We start from the raw sequence: 19,352 nt of genomic DNA, 5'->3' as shown, positions 1-19,352 counted from the left end.
GACTAAGCTCAACTCTAACAAAGTGTATCACCTTCATGCTGCTGTGGGACAAATTCCTGCAGGTACCCATCCAGGTAGACAAAGAGGAAGAACATCCAAAGTCAGTGAAAAGGCAACTTTATCCACTAGCTATGAAGAATCAGGGCAACATCAGATCAAGGGCAAAGGATCCCACTGGAGAGGATCCAAGGGAAAGCAGGAAGGTAAGGGCAGACCCCACTCCAAAACACCTGCAGTGCCCACACCAGTGAACAAACTCGGTCATCGCAGCCCCAGAGATACCTTCAGCAGACACATGACAAGTCAGACACTGAGGGAACCTCTTAGGCTTTGAAAAGCCACTGTGGAGCAGGATAAGGAAAAGGGAACTCAACAATCCTGTTACTTTCCTCACTGAGTAAAAAGAGCGTGCAGTAAACCTATGACCAAATCAGGCAGAGCAAGGAGATACATCCTCCTTCCAAACAGTCTTTCCACACTGCGTCCAAACTATTACATACGGCCTGTTCTCCAGACACACGGACTGCAGCTCCTGCAGCAACCTTTATTCGTTCTGTAGAGAGAGACTCTGCAATTGTGTTAACAAATGACAGGAGCAGGCCTCCAGAACAGCCTGTTTCAAAGGAAAATGGCTTGTACTCACTTTATTCTGGAAGACAATTTCCATTTGCTTAATATAGTCATGATATTTTACCGCGGTAATTATACTCTTAGCTATCAGTAACAATTAAACCCTTAGACTGAGGTTGCTTAATAAAGGTCTCAAAATAAATAACACATTCCAAACACAATATTTTAAAATGTCAAGCATGCAAATAAGATCTCATAATGAATATAACGAAGCATCAAGTATAAATCAGCACAAAGTTAGCCCGTCATTGTACAAATCTTTCCTAAAATTGCCATTAGAGCACCGTGGGGTCTGATCAGCTCACTGCAGAATGGGCACTGCAGAGGAAACCATTAAATGTTATGGCTGGCTCATGAGAAAGGCAGGGTAAAGCCACCACCACCACTGGATTTCTGTGGTTGCAGAGCTGCATGGCTTGTGTAACTCAGTCTAGACTATGGTGAGGCTGCTAAAATTGATATTTGGTCTTTTCTATTTTCTATATAGCAACTTCCATGAAAACTGGAGTCAGAGCATTGTGTTACGAGGTAAAGAAAACCCAGAAGACAACAAAATAGGGGGTACAGACAAAGGAGGAAGATCACCTACAAACTGTGAGATCTAGAGGTATTGGAAATAAGGTCAACAGATCCTAGATAGCACGCAAATGTAGACAGCAAGGTGATTAAGGAAGGTGAAGTAGACCAGTGACAGGCATTTAAGGAAATAAAACAAACAGAAGTGTTGTCAGAACAAATATTTGCAGAATCTCCGTCTACAGCATCCTTTCCTGGCAAGGAGGGATCTAGGACAACTAATCACCACAGCCTTGGAGTTTAGGAGGCAGGTGCCTGAGATCTAGAAGGCGGTTTGGTGGATTGGGACTAACACATGACACAGTAAGCAACTGCAAGAAGTTAGTCCACAGAAATCGCAATGAATTGGGGGGGGGGGGGACGACGGACGACGGACACGGACACGACACAGAACCCTAGTGTTACAAGAAATCATCCCAGAACTCTTGCCCTGAAGCACCTCCATCCACCTCACAAGACACAGGGCTGTCAGTGACTGACAAAAGTGAACTCAAAACGTGGTATTTCCTCAATCCCAACAGAAAACATCTACAGCAGCAGTCATTCAACCCCAAATCCCGCTTTCTCCTCACCAAACTTAGCAGGCCTAATCCAGAAACCCAGATGCTGCTGTGCAAACCACCAATGTGAAGCCCTATAACCACCCTGCATCAGCCTGAACTCGGGATCGATACACTGCCAGCCAACGTACAGGAGTTCTTAGAGCATCTCGCTCACCTCTGACTTGTTGGTCCCCACCCTTTAGAAAAGGCACCCGCCAAAGAGAGTCTGGGAATTATAACTCATGATGTTACTGGACACTAAATCAGCAGAGACCTGTTCAAACCCCTCAGACTCCACCAGCGGTGATTACCTCTTTCTCTACGTCCCACTGCAATTAAACATCTCTTCCTTTGCTATCAGCCCCCTCCACCCATAACTACCAACAACCTGTTCTCTAAAATTATTTTGCTGATCAATATAATTAAGTTAAAATTAAAGGGAACTGTCCTCAATCGAAAAAGCTGTGAAACCTCTTTGCATCACAGAGCACTCCTTGCCCCTGCACCCCCAAGGCAATGCAGTAAGCACCTCCTCACCCAACACAACTTGCCTTGCTGACTCAGAAGCAGCAGCAGTGGAATCGCTTTAAAATGAACTTATTTTCAGGCATAAAAAGGAAGATAACTTCCATGGGTTTATAAAAGCCTGCGATGGGGAGACACGGCGAGGAGGGAGAGGACTAGCAGGGGTCAGGCTGACAGCAGCTAACAACTGCGCACAGAGCGGCAGCACAGCTGGGGATGCATGAGTAATGGTGCTGCTTAAGTGATGTGCAGGGAGTCGTGAAGTGGACTGAAGGAAGGAAGTAGCATCGTGTTGTAACAGCCAGGGATAAGCATTCAGTGCTACCTGTGACACAGAGTGGCTGGGTTCTGCCCCAAAGCTGTCCGTGCTACCTGGAGGCAGAGCGTGAGGTCTGATACCCCAAAGGTCTGTTGTGAGGCACCTGTTTGCCAGAGGGGAGGGGTTTATTGCTACGCAGTGCAATATTGAGTGCAATATTTAAAGCTAATCCAACGAAAAGGGGTAATTCACCCCCTTAACTGACCCCCAGAACTTTAAGGTCCTTTCTTGTGCTTATCTACCCCCTGAGAAAAACCATAACATCGGACCCAATGTGACAGAGAAACTGTTGGCATTATTTTAAATCTTTACTGATTACAAAACAAAGCAGATGGCAAATCAAGTCATGAACTCTGCATCTGCCATGCTTAATGAACAGTTTAATTACCTAGTCCCATTTCTGATGCATCTCTGCCATTCTCAGCTCTGGGAGTCACTTACATACTTCACACTGACTCTCGCAAAGATATCTCCAGGAACACGTGGTATGAACAGTCAGCTGGAGTTGGTTAATCAATACTTGTTTAATCTCCAACTTTTATGGTGATGGCCTAAATTATGCCTGAATAGAAACAGATTTCCTATCAGATCACATGAACTGGTTGAGAGCTCAGAGAAGAAATTGGGATTTTTTCAGCCTCTTCACTGGGCAGCAGAGCACCCAAAGGCAGACAAACACACAGACGGGGAATAAACACGGCAAAACAGCAGCATCCAGTACAATCAGATTAATTCATTTGCTGCATTATGCCTTACACAAGAGTGAGGGATGCAATTAGGACAGTGTACATTCACAAAGTCTACAATTTGAGAAGCAAATTGGACTCATTTAGGAGAAGTTACAAGAAGTAACTGAAATTGGGCTTCGTATTTTGAGTTCTTGTGTGTGGGAACAGGCAAGAGTTTCCCATGATGGATCAAGCAGGGCATTTTGTCTCTTGCCAAATCCACTGTGTGTGGTGCAGGCTGTTCCTACCCCACAGCTTCATGCAGCTACATCCCCCAGCTCTGTGCCCAGGAGGAGTAACCGAGCTGCATGTGTGGAGACTGGCAGGTCTGAACAGAAATGGCAGCTAAACAAGAGATATAGATAAGGGCTCATCACAACCAGGTGAAATTATGTGAGGAGAGGTGGAGGTGGGAGGGTTTTTCATTTTGGGAGACCTGTATGTCACATAAAATTCCCTAAGAGATTCATGGTTTAGTGGTGGATGTGGCAGGGTTAGGTTAATGGTTTGGCTTCAGGATCTTAGAGGACTTTTCAAACACAATGAGTCTGGGATTCTAAAGTTTTGCCATTCAGTAGCAGAACTGACTGTGTTTAATAAGCCTGCTTCCTAAACACAGACAGTGGTGTGCAAAGCTCTCAGAAAAAGGGAAACACTCCCAAGCTTAAGGACAATGCAAATATCAAATACAAAACCAGTTAAGTAAACATGGAATTCAAAGCCAACACAGCAGTAAATCAAACAGGGAAAGGGGCAGAGAGGTAGACTAGGTCTTTCCCCAGTGTTTCAGATCTCTCTTACCACTGTTGTATTGGATCAGAACCACCTGAGGTAATAAAGGAAAGATTAAAGATTCCCCTAAAACTCTAAGCAAAGCCAAAACAAAAAGACAGCACAACAGACAGTGAACCCAGCCAAGTGGATTTCTAAGAGAGCAAGTGAACACATCCCTTCAAACATCAATTTATTTTTCATCACCTTAAGTGAACAGAGTGACACTCCAGGAGATACCTTCAAGCCATCAATGTCTGAAAACCTCTGGGGTGCCCCAGTCCAGTCTTATGCTTCACTGAAAACATGTAGATCAGAAAGCTTCAGTACTGCCCAGCTTGCCAAGGGCATGTGGGAGAAGGTAATGTTCTAACACGTTCTACACAGCGGTTTGTCAACAGGAATAACCAGGACACAGCTCCTATGCCAGTATGCTGTCAGAGGTGGAATCGATCGGGCTGGACCACTGCACTGGTATGTCAGAGACCGCTGTTGTTCAAGTCTGCCACGGAAGAGAGATTTGTAGTGACTCACCCAAGTATCCCAGCCTGACAACTCTGCCAGTTCCAAACAGTAAACCAACTGGAAAGGCCCAAGTAAGGTCAAGAAAGCCCAAAAGAAGCAAATGAGGCGAGGAAGCGCAATGGAGGGAGAAGTTAAATGCACTGAAATGGAAACACGAGAGGAACCAAGACAGACAGAGACAGTGGCAAGTAGAAAATGAACATGACTGAATAAGTGAGGCTGGCAGTCTAGGAAAGCCAAAAAGTATTGCTTGAACCTTGAGGAATAAAATAGAGTAGCCATAAAAGCAAGCTGAGGAGGAATTGGACCAGCAAAGCACATGCTTTCTGAAGAGGCCATGTTTACTACTAAAATACGAGGTGCTGCTGTTACCAAATGAAGAACAGCGTATCGTTTTCTATTGATCTTTTCAAACATCTTCAAGATGTTGAGATTTCCAGGCTACAATTCAAGCCCAAAGAAAGGTTAGCTGGTTCCTGTGTTAAACTCACACTGTCAAACACCTCTGATGCCTTTCAATCCTTATTTGCTCAGCACAGAGGAGCGGATTCACTGCCCTACGACAGGGTCAAATATACACAAATGCAAAAATCACACTATCAAAAGCAATTGCAATTCAATCACATATATAATAGTCTCCCCCAAATTAGATTTTCACAGTCCTATTTAACAAGACAAAGATTCAATAGAGAGAGCTCCTCTTTTCCATTCTTCAAATTACATAGAAGCACACTGTACTACTGACGCCGCTAATTAGATGATTAAATACCATTCTAGGTGATATGCTTTCAATGTAAAATAATTATTTTTAACAGACAATATATTTGCTCAATCTCATTTTAAATCACAATATCACACTTTTTTTTTAATTAAATGAAATTCCTCCTTCTGATTTTGCATGAGAAGAGCAACCAGCAGGAGAAACAGTGCCCAGGATAGATTGCCCAAGTACCACAATGCGGGTACTTCTTCACAAAGGACCCCGAGCATCCTCTGGGTGGAATATAAATTTTCAGAGAACAGCAAAGTCTTTATTCCTTTAAAATAGGTCAGTTGAGGAGTCATTCAGCAGACTGAAAACTTCCACTGTCAAAACACAAGTTTATTTGCCATGGTCTGATGAAGGGCATTTCCAACTTTTCCTCTATTCCTCTTCAGGGGGAGGATAAGCAAACAAAGCAAGGACTATCTTTCAATATATATTGGGGACAATCCACTACATGACAAAGTACTGTTGTCTTTCTGTCCAGTAGTTAAAGTAATGCTATTTTGTGTTTTACAAAAAAAATACGTTTCTGCTGAGGACTGGAAATAAGTTAACAAAGGGAATATTTTAGAAACCATCCTAGACACTTCCTTCAGGGCTGAGCAGCCCCGTGAAACGCTCGATAGCTGAGAAGGTTGTTAAGGGTGGATTTTTATCTGGTTCAGTATCCACCTGTGTCATACCCAGCTGTGCCAGTACTGAACTAGAACAGGGTGGATGGCGGGCTGCTGCTGGGGGTATTAGAAAGAGTGAGAAGAAGAGATGCCTGTTCTGTTTCCATGGAGAGGGTTTGGTCCATCCACCCTGACTGCAGTGCCTGCCTCAGCATGAAGCAGAAGGAACTGCTGTCATTTTCCTCTTCTCACTTACACGACTCTCCACGGCATCAAATTCTGCAACCAGAAGATCTGATAGAATACCCTCTTGTGAAGTGGTTGCTTCACGCTTCAGTAAGCCCTGCTTACCACAACACAGCTTCTTTGGCTCAACAGTGACAAAGAGTGACACGGAATCTCAATCTCAATTAAAACAAATGAAAATGTCTTAGTCGACACTGAAAATTAAAGCTTAAATAAAGGATCAGCAACCAAACAGCTCCTTCCCCTCCTGCTCAGACACTCCCATACCAGCATCTTTCTTCCCCGTGCACAGAGCCGTGCCTGACTACTTGAGTCTGACCTCATGCACACACATAAGCTCACTTACCCGAGGAGCTTCATCATGTCAGGGAGATTGCTCAAATGAGTTAAGTTTTGTAAGGAGTGTTCTTGGAAAGTGAAGTAACCATCATCCTGACTGCAGAGAATTATTATTCCCTTTGGGAAAGAGTGCCCTCAGAATTTAATATAAAAGTTTTCAATGCTCTACAAACTTCCAAATTATTGTATAGAATTTCATCAGGAGAGCATACCTGATATAGGATAATGCAGACTTCTTTGATATATCCTATAGAATCTTAAAACGTATTTTCAATTTACTGGTCTAGTGCCTACCATTACAGTCAAACAGACTTTCAGCACAAGAGGAAGGCAAATCTCTTACTCTCTGTAAATTGTTTTTCCACAGGAACAGTTGACAAGGTGCCGTCGTTTCATTCTCTTTAGGAAAGGAGGCGACGCAGCCAAAGCCATTATAAACTCCCTTTGGTGGCTCAAAACACTCCAGTGACAACATGATTCAATTCTCTGCCCTCACACAAACAGCAAGCCCAGGATGAAGTCACATATCACCAACACTGCACGAGCCCAGATGAGGGGACACGAGCAAAGCCTCAGGATGTACTAGTACTTCTATTTTAACGCAGCCCTGAAGAGGAGTCTCAAGTCTCCTACAGCACCTGCTGTGCAAAGACCCAATAGCAACCTCATAGTACCAGTTACAGAGGTGAACAAAGAAATGGCAAGGACTGCACCTGCAGGAAAGAAACAAGGACATGGGCTTTTCTAAACATTATCTAGGAACTCACCTTAGTGAGTAGCAGTACACGTTTCTGCAGCCTTCTGACCAGCGCTTCGTGCTGCTCACGCTTCTTCTTCTCATCCAAGAGCTGGCTCTGGACACGCAGTATTTCTTCCTGTAGCTGCTGCCGGGCCTTCTCCAGTATCCGGGCACTACAAACAGTAACACGGAGCTGTGAGATCTCTTAGGTCAGAATAATCTGAGAGGAGAAGCACCACCATGATATCAAAACACTGGGGCCGGTGCCACTTCATCTTACGGGTGGCACCACTGGAAACCGAGTGGCTGCAGTCTCATTAGCAGCTGTTCTCAGAGAAGGATGCAAGAGAACCCCCATCCCAGTGACAGCCTTCTGGTTCAGCACAAGACAATTACTGGAACCTCACATACACAAAGCATTTCAATAACTGCATATTTATTTCAAATTCAACCCGTTTGCCTTTGAGAAGATGCCTTGTTTTCCATAATGATCTCAGGTTCTACTGTACCATTTAATCTTTTCCTAACAAAGTAGGAGTAAACTGAGGTTCAGTATGATCTGCTTTGACAGACAAATAATGCTCTGCAAGTAATTATAGCCACCACCTGCACATAGTTCTTGCCAGCAACCTATATTGGATGAGAACTGTCTTCTGAGGCCAGGTGATTAGCACTTCTTTTACAATGTGGACATGACTCTCAATTAAGCCAGAATAGCTTGGTCTCTCTTCTTCTCCTCAGCTCTGTGCAGCACCACACAGTGACGCACAATCACACAAGTTTTCCAGGAGATGTTCTTCACACGTGCCCTTCAGGCACTCAGCCTGCTGCTGAGACACTAATGGGCAGCTGTCCCAATGGACTCATCAACCAGCTCATTACAGATCAAGTGTGCTGGCAAAGTACTTGGTCAATAACAAAATAAGAGTGAAGTAATTCTTGTGATTGTTAAGAGTCGGCTCATAATTGAAGCATGTCAAGTTTATATCTGAGACTGAGCTAACATTAAGTACTTAAAGAGTGAGCAGGCCATGAAAAAAGCATTGCACACAAGTTAAAAACCCAAATACAAGCCAGAAAGATCAAAACCAACACCTCTAGCTTATTCAGGAACAGAAGATCTTTGTGTCTCTGAATGCAAAACACAACACTGGACGATGTATGTGTTTCAGAGGTGTGTTCTTTATAATTAAAAGAAAATAAATCACAATGCTTTTAAATAAAATAGCACTACTGATAAGGCAATCTTGAGATAGATCCAAAAGGGAGCACTGCCTTAAAAGACACTCAGCATCAATCAAGTACATCCTGCACAGCCAGGTCATCAATTTCATGGGAAATTCAGGTAGGAATTCCCAAAAAATCCCCAAGTAGCATGTCTCCCTACCTCCAAATCCTCCTCCTTAAAGAAAAACATGCATTTTAAAGTACTGGATGAATTAGAAGCCTGCTTGAAGCTCCAGTTCAATTTGGAACCATTCACAGACCAAATTAATAATCACATATTGCAAAATAGTCTCTTCATTGTTGGATTCAGTTGGGAAAGTTCATCGAGAGGGCTTCAAATCTGCATTTTGAAAATGGCTAATTTCATTATCAGGGCACCACTACTTCCTTAGTTCTGTAATCAGTTACAAAGGGAATCTGTGTGCAAGAGCATTATCTGTGGTGTAGGAACGTGAAGTGGTGCCAGCCCTATGCTGGATGCTCCCTCTCCCATCACCACCTCAGCAAACATCTCAAACTAGGTATCACGGATACTTAATAGAAACATTCGCCTTCTCCTTACTGAACAATGCAAGAATGCTACAGGATAAAGTAGAGAATCAACTCTTGTTGGATTCTTCAAAATAAATCCATATTAAAAATCTTCCTAGAAGTCAGCATCCAAAGATGACCACAGCAGGTTGGGTCCTGGCATACTCTGAAATATGGGATAAAATTTAGTGGTATGACCAAGATGTCAAATGTCACAAGCTTGTGTGTGTCACTCAAGAAGTGACTGCTTGCAGTGTACAACCCCCCCATGGTTGGTTCCAGATGCCCATCACTGCACTCCAGCACACCCTTTTGCTAGAGGTTCCCACTTTGCAGCACTGCAAGCTCACACCTCAGCCCCTCAGTTCACGGTACAGCATCCTGCACTGTAACCAACCCTTCCGGGGTTATTTAGGCTGCCAGCAGATGGACACAACTTGAGTGACATCGTAAGATGTAACAGGAATATTCATCACATTATGCCTCTCAAAATCCTAGGCTTAAAGTGCTTACCCCCTTTTCCACAGGACTTATGCCAAGACAGACCTTGCTAAGCTTGTGCTAAGACAGACTTACACTAAGACTTATGCCCAGCTTAGGTGCAGCTTCCTGAGTCTGCAACAGGTCAGGCTCCAGTACAGGGCAGAAGGGATAGGTGAGACCAGATAAACTCAGCCACTGACATAAGATACATTACAGTCTGTTCAACAACAGTTATTTCTTAATGCAGAGGGTAAATGTAAGTACAAAAACCTCATCAACTGTGTCAAATTAAATAGCACTCCAGAAACCTCACTGTGAATATTACTCGCTCTATCAAAGGAACTTTGTCCTGATCAGAGTCAGAACAGAAGGAAAAATGCAAACATAAGATTAAATACTACAAAACAGCCTGAAATTCACATTTGATTATTGCAAAACATTTTGAGAGGACAACGGAGAAATCTCTTTTTTTCCTTAATCTTCCAAGATTGTGACCTACTTCTATAAATGCCGAGTGGGCTGATGGATTATGATTGAGTTGACATTCACAAAGAGAAATGAGATACACACCAGGTTTCCTTCTTGAAATAACGAAAAATATTCGTGATTCACATCTCAGGGAGAGCACAGACATTCAGCCACACCTCAAACTAGGCTGGAAAATTAGTGTTTTAAAACATGCAATTAAGCCAAGGGAGACAAACGGATCATTTCCTCAGCCACTACATGGCGCTTGGGATGAACACCATCATCTGCTTCTACCTCAGCCTCAGATCACACTTGATGCTAGCATAGAGAAAAATGCCAGAGATGTCTATGGAAGCAGAGACAAAAGCTCTCTGAACTGGCTCTGTTACCAGACGTTTCCTTCCTATGTAAGAAGTGTGAAATTCAACTTTCTTACAACTCTCCACACCATGCCAAAGAAAATTATTGAGACTGTTTCTTTCTTTCTTAGGACAGATTGATAATTCCCACAGAAACTGCACCAAATACAACATAAACTGCTTCAATAAGGAAAAAATATCTAAAAAGAGAGTTATATGCTGACACAAAACAGGATTTGAAAGTAGGTACCCAGCAGCAAATACTGTGAAAGTTAGACATGAGCTCTCTCCTGCCAGGCTGATGACACCTCCAGCTTTTTAAAAGTAACAGCTCCCTCAAAACCAGCAATCCAAATAAAAAATAAAATGAAGTTAAATAGGCCCAAAGTTCTCCATTCAACATAAGCTTGGAGAACTGGCATTTAAAAAAAAAAACCCTGTGCAAGTTCAAAGTAAACCTTTTAAGCCTTAAAAAGTCATTTCTGTTTATCAACCTATTAATGGTCCTTGTTCCACAGCCTGGTGAATGAGATGCTGACATCGTTCTGTTCTGAGCTGCTGAGACTCTTCATATTTTTCTCTTCCCCTCTGTAATCCACTTTAAAGTAATCTTAATGATTAAACTTCATTTTCCAGAATGTTCTTTCAAACACTGAGAACAATGACAACAGTGAATGCTGGAGCTATAAGATACATTTTAATAATCTCCTTAAAAAAAATTACAAGACCAGCTGACAGCTTTTTTTCCCCCTCCAATGATCCATAAAACATTATTTTAATCATTCCAACCTTTCAGTAGCCAAGTTACCACCTCAGAGGTACTTAAAAAATAACAGGGAAAGCAAACAGGATGCCAGAACCTGCCTGTGTATCAACCCAAAGGAGGAAGGGGGGAGGAAAAGAAGAGGTCCACAGCAGCACAGAGTCAATTAGAAGAGCAACACTGTCTGGGTCATGTTGCAACTCAAGAGAAGATGAGACACTTGCACGTACCAGGGCCAACTGTCAGAAACAGCGATCACATCAAAGAGGAAGCACTGAACACCAGGGAGCGGGGATGGGAAGAACACTGAAGATGCGCAGAGGGAGAACACGATGACAGTGCTAGTGCACGTATAGAACAAAGAAGAAACACGCTGCAACCATCAACATCTTCATGACAGAGTCCAAAATAAAAAGGTTAGTGCATGAGCTAATGAGGCAAAAAGGAGCGAGGGAAATTGTTTTGTAGGGAGACATTTGGATGAAGAAAGTACACCCGTTCCCGAGGCTTGACAACTTGCAGCCTTCTCAACGCACCCACACATTTATAGGGAGTACACATGGAGACATAAACCACACTGGAAACTGGGAAACAGAGAGCTTGAACAAAAAACATTGTTTTTCATCCCAGTTGTTCCTTCCCGGGTTTTATAAGCCAACACAAAGACGTAAGGAGTAACAGGGTAGCTCCAGCAGTGGACAGCAGCAGAGCATCCCTGTGCATGCCCTCCCTCAGGGCTCCTCCCAAGCTCCAGTTTGTGGCACAGATTGTTCCCCCTCGGCCTCTGGCCAGCCTGCCTCAACAGGAACCATCAGCTGGGATGGGAATTAGAAAGGAAAAACTGAAGGGAGATGATGATGACAACTAAAAATAGTCTGACTTAAAAAGGGACAGGGCACAGGAAAGAAAAAGCGGGGCCTGGCTAAACAGAAAAACATCCATCTTATGTTAAAAAGGAAAAAAATGGATCCATTACAAAATGTTGTGGGAAAGACAGGTGGATGGGAGCTCTGAGAACACCACTGGAGCACAGAGCTGCCAAAACTAATAATTTAAGGCAGGTAAACTAGAAAAATATCAGGAGGAGGAGATTATTTCAGTTGCTATGAGTATTTCGGATCAAAAGTCAAAGGCTTCGGTGCAAACTGTGCTTAAAATGAAATTGGTTTGTATCTTCTCCTGCTTCCTTTCTTCTTTATATGCAGAATGGCCGATGTAGCAAAGTAGCAGCATTGTCCTGGTCTCCAGGACAAGTGGGAACTGCAGAGACCAACATTTCCATCTACCTGTTATTTGGCTACTACATTTACAGGCAGCAAGTATACAAAAAATTAACGTCTTTAGTGGAAATTATCACATGGGCTGTATGTTATTTAAAGCTTTAACTGTGCCTTATAGTGACCCATATGAAACACTGCCACAGAAAATGCTACACAAAGCAGTCTAGGGAGAGTCAATAGGCAAACAAGCTTGCTTTCTATTTATTTCTCCCAAGTCTCCAGCAAACAACTGCAAACTTTCTCTCTGTACAGGCTTTGTATTTTCTCAAAGACCTTTTATATAATTCACCGTCATCAGCCCTCCATAAATCACAAATCATCCCAAGCTGAGCAGTTCATACATCACATTGCTGCTCTACATACAGGACTTGAATCGTACTGAATTTATAATGAGGGAACAACATACAGAGAATTACTTTGCCAGCGTGGACAGATGAACCGGGTACAGAGCAGGCAGATGTTTGGAGCTTTATCGTACACTGACAATATGTTTTATCGTTGAGACAGTATTTAATTTTGCTCCCTAACCAGCAGCATAAATATCAGGCTCAGAAATGCAGTTCCATCAGATCAAACAGTTACAGAACAGAAATCAGACAAATTTTATGTCCCAGCCCTGGTACAATAGGCATAATTGACTGGCAGGAGTTTGGATTTACTAAAGGAAATTCACATCAGGCACCCTCTGCTTCCCTTCATTACGGGGTCACCACACTTGCTGCAACACGCGCGGCTTCGCTGGCTGCAACCACCCAAAGGAGCCAAAACCAGGCACGCAGCCAGAACGCAAAGGCCACTGTGGCTCCCCTGGAACAGATATTTAATCAGCCACTCAACGCCAGACTTGCCGTCACGCCAGTAAAAACCACTTACTGAACCCACCATCAAGATAAGAATGAAAAGCAAGGTCTTAATTAATAAGAGACACTTCCCCAGATGGTTTTGGGTTTAAGTTGAAACATGAATAGTCAAACGCATCCATCACTGGCTTCTGGAATGTGAAGTGTTTCACGGGTGAGGTAATGACAGGCATAAACAATGTTTTCCCAAGCCTTCAAACCTGAAGCATTCATAAGGCCAGAGCTATTCAAGGCACTTAATTGGTGAATAAGACTTTTTACTGGTATTTAAAACCCACTGAGCCCACACTGCTCGTTGTACACTTGCGAACTTGAAAACGCTTCAGTAGAACTGGCTACTGGAGAAATCAAGCTGATAGCTGAATACACAAAGTGATTTCTAATAGCTTATATAGATAAATCTATTAAGGGCTTTTGCTACGTCCAAATGCTCATGGCTCTTCTTCAGCCACAGTTGCATCCTGAGCAAGCTGACTCCCTTTGCAGCGCTCGGGGGGGAGCAAATACTGAACGCTTTTAATAAAATGCAAGTAATTAAAAAGCAGGAGTTAGAAACAGTCACCTACGATTATCACCACGACATATAGCCTGCACAGCATGTATCATCAATCCCTGCATCACAATTTTCTATGTGGCATTTGGCAATTACAGAGGGCTGCCTATTTTTAACAAGCATTCACTGATAAGGATTTTCCCCTCCCACTCCCAGATAAGAATAAGCCTGCCCATACAAGTTAAAAGTGTCTTTCTGACACTGAGGAGAACAGGATGCACACTACAGCAACGCCTTCTGAGAACAAACTGATACACCCAACTAGGGAAAGATGTTGACTAAGTTGTTCAAAATGTATTGCAGTGAGTTGGGAAGAGTATCTCCATCCCAATAATTTCAGTAAGGGAGCTGTGCTCATTTGGTCCCCTTGGCAGGGCCCAGATTTTGTGTGGGAGGTTGGTCCATAAGGAAATCACAGCTTCATAGAATCATAGGTGTTGGAAGGGACCTCCAGAGATCACTGAGTCCAACCAGCCTGCCAAAGCAGGGTCCCTAGGACACGTCACACAGGGAGGTGTCCAGACTGGTCTGGAATATCTGCAGAGAAGGAGACTCCACACCCCCCTGGGCAGCCTGTCCCAGGGCTCTGTCACCCTCACTATAAAGAAGTCCTTCTGCATATTGGTGCAGAACTTCCTGTGCTCCAACTTGAAGCCATTGCTTCAATGGAGCTTCAGCACCAAAAGGAAGGAAACAGCTGCTCCTTCCCCATCACACCAGCTCTGAACAGTCAGCACAACACAAGGGAGAAAGATACCAGAGAAAGGGAACTGTCACAGGAGTGAGGAAAACAAGTAAGTCCCAGTAAACAACCTCAAAGAAGAATTTTGAAGGAAAACCTTTTCTCGAGCCAGGATCCGGGCATCGTCTTTGCAGCTGGCTTTATTTACATCATCTAATTCAAATTCTAAATGCTTCAAAGTGTTATTACACTTTTTTCTCTGAAAACAAAAATGACAACAACTGAAACAAAACTGGGAACGAGAAAACCCAAAGATTGAAATAATTACTAATCAAAGCAGAGGCCTGTACATCGGATGGTGAAGTCACTGGCCAGCTCTACCCAGTAATTTCTCTTCGTGTCGGCTCTGATGAGTTTTATATTTCTAACATTTCATCAATTTGAATCACTAAATTCAATTTGCATTCACAGATAAACAGAGAGGGAATAATAAATACTCTCATCTGACCTTGAAGTGTGAGACAGAAAATTGCCCTCCATGATTTCATTTCAGTCTGAACTGTAATGAATAATGCAGTTGGCCCCATCAGTTACCAATCTATAATCACACTTGGGCTGGATGAACTCACGGCCATGCCTAAACACAACGAAGAAAGTCAAAACTTCTCACTGTTTTTGTACAAGGCTTTTTTCTGTTTCTCCCTCGCTACAGAGATGAAGTCTCTACCCCTATCACCCACCAACCCAAGTCACCCCCAAACACACGCATTGAGGATTTCAGTTTGCAGCACAGTCAGAAATAGGAAGGGAGGTGACGCCATTGCCTTGTTTCCTCACTCCAATTCAGCATTATTTGCACTGTAAATGATCTCAGTGCATTCCCTAAATTCAACAGTACTCTCCCTCCCAGCAAGCTGTTGAGTCCCAGGCCAAACTCTCCAGCGCCAGAGTGAAGCACAGCAACACAGCACAGACATCTGGCGACACGAGCATCGTGAGTCTCTAAGAATATTTCCAATTTCTGTTCTACATTCAGACCAATACTTAGCATGAGAGCGGAAGAGTCATCGGGGAATAGGCAGCATGAGAGCTGAGGAGCTGTAAAGGATAAAGGACTGAAAGAGGAGTGGAAAATTTGCTTGAAGTAGGGAAAGAAGCGAGTAGGAGAATGGTTATGCTGAACCAACTTGTCAGCAAACAAATCTGCTGAAATTCTAGGCTCTTGACAGTAAGATAATAGCTTATCTTAATAAAATAAAGAGGATCAAAGTGTTAGATGAGAAAAACAAAACATTAAACCCTTCATTGCAATATAACAAGTGAGCCCTCACAGACTCGTGACTCATTACAGCTTCGTGAAGGTTCTGTAGATCTGTTTCAAATGACCTTTTCCAATGAGACCTCATTTCCAGTGTGCATTACTGTACTCCAGAATGAAATGGGCACCGAAATGAGTATTGTATATTAGTATTGAGGCATTTTTTTTTAATATCCAGATCTGAGTCTACCTGAATGAATTTACAGAAATGCAACTGTCTAAAACATTTCTTGCAGAACAATTCAGTGATGGACCCCTAACGCAATTCTTACTGAAATCCAAAGCTACAGCTCAGCATTTCAGCACCAGGCTTTTGTGAGTGAAAACCCCTCCAGGTTATGTGATGAAAACCTGTCTAGGTTTTCACCAGGGACTCAGAAGAGAATTCATAATGAATACTTGTTGACAATAAATAAACCCAAACAATTAAGTACTACCCCCCAGCACTCACCTGCGGGACACTGGCACAGAGAAAAGTAAAGAAACTCAGCTGGAAAGTCAGTCAGCTGTGACAAGTGCTCCCACAGACTGCTGTCCTTGGCTTTTCGCTCACGCAAGCCCCAGTTTAACTTGGATTTAACTAAGGATGTGCCAGGCAACTATAATTCTGGCATTTCTTACCCTCTGAGAGCTTCACCTTGCATCCCTGATGTTGCCTTCCACGTTCCTGTTTTGCATATGGGGCAAATATTACTTTAAGTTTGTAAATACAAGGAAGAAAAAACCTGAAAAACCCCAAACATAAAAGCAAGAACATCTACACAAGAATAAGGAAAAACAATACAATTAGCTGAAACTGCCCCCAAAGAAACAGTGTCTGCTTTGACTCAGCTTACATCAAAGCAGCCTACCATGATCCAGGCCACATTAAGTATAGCACTGTAACAGACTCACTAGTCATTAAATCCAAAATAAGGAAGCATATTGAGCCTGCAAAGGTCTTAAAAAAATCCCATGACCAAATAACCTGATCTGTCACCACGAATCTTCCAAGTGTCATCGTGTCTTTGAGCAAAAACAATGTGACTTGGTAACATATGATCTTCTCTCCCATGCTCTGACAACAGATCAGGATTTGCTGCTAACTGCAGCTGTTTTCTGCAGGATCTCTGCCTCATTTGCTGTAGAATTTGGAAGATTAACGAAGCATGGAAATTGCTTAAAGAGAATGGTGGCACATTAAGGCAATTGAGAGTCTCCCAAAAAACCTGGTTCCAATTCTCATCTATGCCAGAGCTCCTAGCTGATACCTTGAAGTTTTCACAGGTAGTTCTTGATGCTTAGTCATGAGGTAGTCCTTCGAGACACTACTGCTGAAATCAACAGCAGCTACTTGTAACATATGAAGTCATTGAGTAATGCCAAGTGTTTTGAAAGAAGTTCTAAATATTCCAGAAGAGCTCCCACAAAATAAGGCTACACTTTCTCCTTGCTTTGTATCTGGTATAGCAGGGTTAGAATAAGAAATAAACAATAAATATTACATTTTTCTATAGAAAAACATGAATAGATGCTCATTAAGTCAACATAATCCATCAACTCTGCCAAGGGAAACAGGATTCCTGCACAGTACATGAAACTAGTCTAACGATGTGCCAAGCAACTTCGATTCTGGCATTTCCTTGCTCTGAGAGCTTCACCTTGCAACCCTGACATTGTCTTCCAGGTACCTACTTTCCATATGGGGCAAATATGACCTTAAATTTGAAAAAACTTAAAATCAACATCATCTGCCTAAGAACAAGAATAACAGACTTAGCTGAAACTGCCCCCAGAATGTCTGGTGAGGGGTAAGCTTCATCCCACATTTCATTCTCACATACATCCATTTTGGGTGTGTATGTAAGGAAATACAAACCCTCAAAGCAGAGAAGAGCTGGTCTCCAGCCATCTGGTGTCAGATAAGGAGACTAAAGAGACTGGGACCTTTCCAGACTGGACTATCACACCATGAGTATCTGCCATGCCCTTGGCAGCAGCTCCACTGCCCCACTGTCTGCAAACCCAAGAAATACCGTACAGCTGCCCACTCTTGCTCTGCTCAGCTGAGCAAAGGCAAACTGTGTTCTCAGACACTATTTCCAAGTGGTGGTTTCTTCCCAGTTAAAGGATATGCCCAGATTGGACTCACTAACAAATCCTAACCCAACTCCTCAAACATTCTGTGGCTGTTGGTTTTCCCACACTGATATCCACAGCGCTGTTTGACTCTTCGCTGGGTTGTTGACACTATTAGGACTTACCTGCAGGGCACAGAGACCTACTTTCCTCTAATTTCCATCCCCTGAATTAGCTCAAACAACCCTGAAACCAATATGAGGCAAGAGGAATAAAGCTGTCGCTGCGGAAGGAGAACTGCCAGAACAACTACATTTACAGCCCTGTTACATCAATTCTCCCACATCAATATTTTTAAATGTTTAATAAAACAACACTACATGCCGTGCAATCTTTATGCAATGAATACTTCATACAGAAACCAGTCAGGTGGACAAGTAAATAGCCTTCATATGGCAGTTTCAGGTTTCAAAATCACTAGATAAGCTGAGAGGTCATATGCTTTAATTTGGGGAGAAGTTGTTTATTTTGGGGGGGAAATTTTAAGGACAAGGCAATCAAGGCATTTTGTGCCTGTACTGCTAATAAAAGAACAGCTCTGTTCAATGCAATTTGGTTTCAGCCAGTTGGTACCAGAAATCCCGCTCCATGTGCCAGCACAGGTTGGTGGGAAGGGACAGTAATCCAGCGTGGATGCAGCAGGTACAGTGTGAAGACTTAGCACCAGAATTCATCACACAACACTGCTTTTAACCCAGCAGTCTCACACTGGATCAAACACAGTAGGTGCCCTTGGACAACCAGCAAGTGTCTCAGCTGAAGGGTTTGTAATGGCTCACGCCATCACATCTGAAACTGGAACACCACAGCTGGACACAGACCTCAGCCTGCCCTTTCCAAGCCAACCAGCAGCACCACTGAAGTTGCACAACAGCCACTAATTTGGGTTGCATAAAATCTCCCCTTGGGCTAATCTGAGTTTCCTGTGGATTTGCTTATGAGCCTATTTTTAGACCTCACCCCTCTTTTTCCTAGGATGGGGAAGCAGTGCAGCCTGTTTTCACCTTCATCAGAGTTTCTCCATAGCAAAATCAACCCAATTAAAGAGCTACATTGGGGGACATCGGTGCTGTTTGCAAACACTGCTTCCTGCAATGCAAAGCGATACCAAGTGTTGTGCCATTCCCAGGAAGGGACAGACAGCATCTGTCAGATCCTCCAGTCACACCAGGATCAGCTCTGCTTCACCTGCTCACTGCCCACAGTGATTTGAGTATACATGTCTTACACTGCAGTCATTCTTGTTCCTAACCTGCCTTTAAATACTCACTTGACCAGCCAGGCATCATTTCTCCCCTCTCCATCTAACAGAGAATAATGAAGACCGGCCCTGCTAAGTCTTTACCACCCAAACTCTCATGCCCCTGACACACATTACTGTGGCCAGTAC

At 43.2% G+C, this 19,352-nt stretch overlaps 1 protein-coding gene across 1 annotated transcript in view; it reads right to left on the bottom strand.

Moving 5' to 3' along the window:
- Positions 1 to 19,352, bottom strand: part of MAD1L1 (mitotic arrest deficient 1 like 1) — a 377,764-nt gene that overhangs the window by 255,015 nt on the left and 103,397 nt on the right. Inside the window, exon 11 of the mRNA XM_084271156.1 lies at positions 7,349 to 7,493. Within this exon, the coding sequence (XP_084127282.1) occupies positions 7,349 to 7,493 (145 nt within the window). The remainder of the gene's footprint in view (positions 1 to 7,348; positions 7,494 to 19,352) is intronic.

Source organism: Gallinula chloropus (genome assembly GCF_964237585.1).
Source record: "Gallinula chloropus genome assembly, chromosome: 15".
Taxonomy (NCBI): Eukaryota; Metazoa; Chordata; class Aves; order Gruiformes; family Rallidae; genus Gallinula; species Gallinula chloropus.
This window is presented reverse-complemented; position numbering and strand designations above follow the sequence as displayed.